The 3362-nt window shown below is 39.3% G+C and overlaps 1 protein-coding gene across 1 annotated transcript; it reads right to left on the bottom strand.

Moving 5' to 3' along the window:
• Positions 1-83: 83 nt before the first annotated feature.
• On the bottom strand, positions 84-2955 carry LOC108623559 (uncharacterized; the record flags this gene model as incomplete). The annotated part of the gene is made up of 2 exons (XM_018022137.1): positions 2810-2955; positions 84-2334 (listed from the first exon to the last, which is right to left on the bottom strand). Coding segments are annotated over exons 1-2 (2397 nt in total), but the record flags the coding sequence as incomplete, so codon positions are not given.
• Between the last annotated feature and the right edge of the window lie 407 nt (positions 2956-3362).

Here is a 3362-nt window from a genome sequence, read left to right as displayed (position 1 = left end):
CTGAATCGAAAACATTTGATACATGAATGGATTATACGTTTGGTTGTGTTTTTTCTATTTAGAAACCAATACTGTGTACGAACTTGGTACTGGGTGTTCTGAACTCCTGCATGTAACGAGATCTCGTGTTCGTGCTTGATAATCAGATCCGTGACGTGACTCTTTTTTGGCAACAGTATTGGATGCTTGCTATCATACGCTAGGTGAGAATTAACAATTCTGCCTCCAACCCGTAGGATGCCGTTATGGTCGAAAAATGGGTTTAATGTTTTCAACGGGCTCTTGTTGTCGACCTTCTGAATTTTTATTAAATCGTGAATTTCTTTCGCGAACGCTTGATTCTGGATAAATTTGATGACTCGAATTTTTGCCTCTTGAATTTCATTTTCACTGAGGTGCCCTAATCTTTTGGGTTTTGCGCTACAATTCATTGCGAAACGTAAACAATGTGCTATAAACCGTATTAGTCTAGTAATTGACGAGAATCTCGATAACAGCGAATTGTCTATTAGCGTTGTTTTTAAAACTGTGATTTTGCGCACTTCAAGCAGTGGCAATTTTTGAATGGGTACAATAGGCCAATTGTCCTGGGGATGGTTCAACCAGTCAGAGCCGTTTCTCCACGTAAAATTATCAATGAATTCTGATACTGATTGTCCTCTGGACACTGCGTCTGCAGGGTTATCCCGTGTTGGTACATGATACCATTGAGATTCGTTAGTGATAGTTCTTATTTGCGAGACTCTATTTGCTACGAACGTTTTTAAAATATGTGGCTGAGTATTTATCCAATTGAGGGTGATAGTTGAATCAGACCAGAAGTAAACATTATCGAAATTAATAGGTAGAACTCTCGACACGGTTTTATATAGCTTAGCTAAAAGTACAGCTGCACAAAGTTCAAGTCTTGGAATTGTAATTTTCGAATTCAACGGAGCTACTTTAGACTTTGAACAGATTAGTCGTGTGAGGCATTTGCCATGTTTATCTGTAGATCGGATGTAGATGCAGGCGCCGTACGCGACCTCGCTGGCGTCGCAGAAACCGTGTAACTGTCTATTCACTGACTCTGGGATTACAATACATCTTTCGAAGGAAATATTCGATAAAAGTGGTAACTGTTTTTTGTAATCTAACCACGCGGTATGAATATTGAGTGGGAGGGTTTCGTCCCAGTCCACTTTTGCTTTCCACAAAGCTTGCATAATAAGTTTAGCTTTGACTATTATTGGGCCTAACAACCCTATCGGATCGAATAACTGCGCGATGTTTGACAGAATTGTTCGTTTTGTAGTTTTCTCCTGAGCACTGAGTTCGGCCTTTAACGAATAAGATAATTCGTCTAATTGCGAATTCCATTTAATCCCTAATGTTTTGACTGCCTTTTCTGGATCTGAGAATAAATGGACGTTTGCTAAGTCGTTAGACAACGGTTCAATCAGTCGGTTATCATTTGAAGCCCATTTTCGCAAATTGAAACCGCCTGATTTTAACAAAGAATTTAATTCATCACGTAACCTTCCGGCGTTTTCTAAAGTATCACTACCTGTTAATAGGTCATCTACGTAAAAATCGCGTTTCACTACGTCGGCTGCCGTAGGATAATTGTGTTTCTCGTCATCTGCAAGTTTATGTAACGTGCGAATAGCTAAAAACGGTGCACAGCTCGTGCCAAAAGTTAACGTGTTGAGTTGATACACTTCTAAAGGTTCGTTCGGATCTTCTCGCCAAAAAATTTGTTGGTATTTTCTATCGTCTTCGTGAACTAGCACTTGCCGATACATTTTTTCTATGTCGGCTATTAACGCGAATTGATGAATACGGAAACGAATTAAAATTTCAAAAATGTCATTTTGTATTGTCGGTCCCGTCATTAAAGTTTGATTGAATGTGACCCTTTCCGATTTATTCTGGTCACCGATTTGACCGTATTCGTCCTCCTCATCTTCTGGAGTAACGGATGCGTTGAAAACAGGTCTATATTGAGTAGTCGTACTGTCTAACTTGACTACTGCATGATGTGGCATGTAATTGTCTCGCGTATCAGGATTTCGAACTTTCGACATGTGTCTTAAATCTATATACTCTTTCATCGAGTTGACGTACGGAAGCTTTATTTCTGGATGTTTAGCGAATCGACGTTCTAACGCGAAGAATTGTCGGCGCGCAATGTTGTATGTGATCCCGAGCTTGTCCCTTTTATCATTAAAGGGTAATCTTACTACGTATCTGCCTGTTTCGTTACGGTATACGTTGTCTAGAAAATGTTGCTCGACTTCAGCTTCTGAGGAGGACATGAATTTGGTTTCTGGAATTTCTTCTAATTCCCAAAATCTGGAAATGTCATGGTGTATCGACTTGATAGATAAATTGCAAGAAATGGTTCGAACACTTGATTCATCCTCCGTTATTTTACCTGCGACTACCCACCCAAATCTAGTTTTTTGCAATACGGCGTTTTGATTTTGAATTTCGATTTGTTTTGCGCAAAGTATCTGGTAGAATAATTCTGCGCCTAATAACGCATCGATCTCAGAGGACTTGTAAAACGTTGGATCTGCGAGCGGTAAATTTCTCGGAATATTTAAGCCCTTTGAATTAATTTGTTGTGCGGGTAAAGGTGTCGAAACGCTAGGCANGATTAGGATGGCATGAATCTACTGGTTGTCCTAAAGCTTTAAGCGCGCGCGCATGCTTATTTATATTATCAAGAATTTGTCGAACGTTTGTTGCACTCTCGCGCGTAAGAATAGGCTGGTCAAATAACGCTTTTAAATGACTTTGTACGATGACTCGTTTGTTATCATACCTTTCAATTAAAAGATCCCAAGCAATAGCATATTTATCTTCTGTAGTTTCGAGCGATTGAGTCACAGTCGCAGCCTCGTCTTTCAAACACGAACGCAAGTAATGAAGTTTCTCGATTTTTGAGATGTGAATTTTATTATGTACCATGGATTTGAAAGTATCAAAAAAACACATCCATTGATCGTATGCTCCATTGAAAGTTGGCAATTCAATCTTTGGAAGACGTACATTAGACCGATCAACTGCTGTCGCTGTCCCGTTAATGACAGTAATATCTCGCTCTTCTCTATCTGAGATAGCAGAGTGAACTCTAAGGAAATGACGTGCTTTTCGCAAGAGATTGTAATAATTGTCTTCGAATTCATCTCGATATTTATCGTTTTCGGGAGATGTTTCCACCAACTCAATTTCTATTTGAATGTCTTCAAATTCGGCTAAATGTCCAGTTATTTGATTTAATCGAAAACTAGCTTCATCGTAACAATCGGCTGTAGTTCCGTTCTCAAGAAACGCACCAAAAAGTGTAAGGTGACGCTTTAAATTACCGCGTTTTT

This window comes from Ceratina calcarata, unplaced genomic scaffold (assembly GCF_001652005.2).
Source record: "Ceratina calcarata isolate Rehan_Ccalc_2016 unplaced genomic scaffold, ASM165200v1 scaffold2746, whole genome shotgun sequence".
NCBI lineage: Eukaryota > Metazoa > Arthropoda > Insecta > Hymenoptera > Apidae > Ceratina > Ceratina calcarata.
Note: the sequence above shows the minus strand (reverse complement) of the source record. Positions and strands in the feature narration are given on the sequence as shown.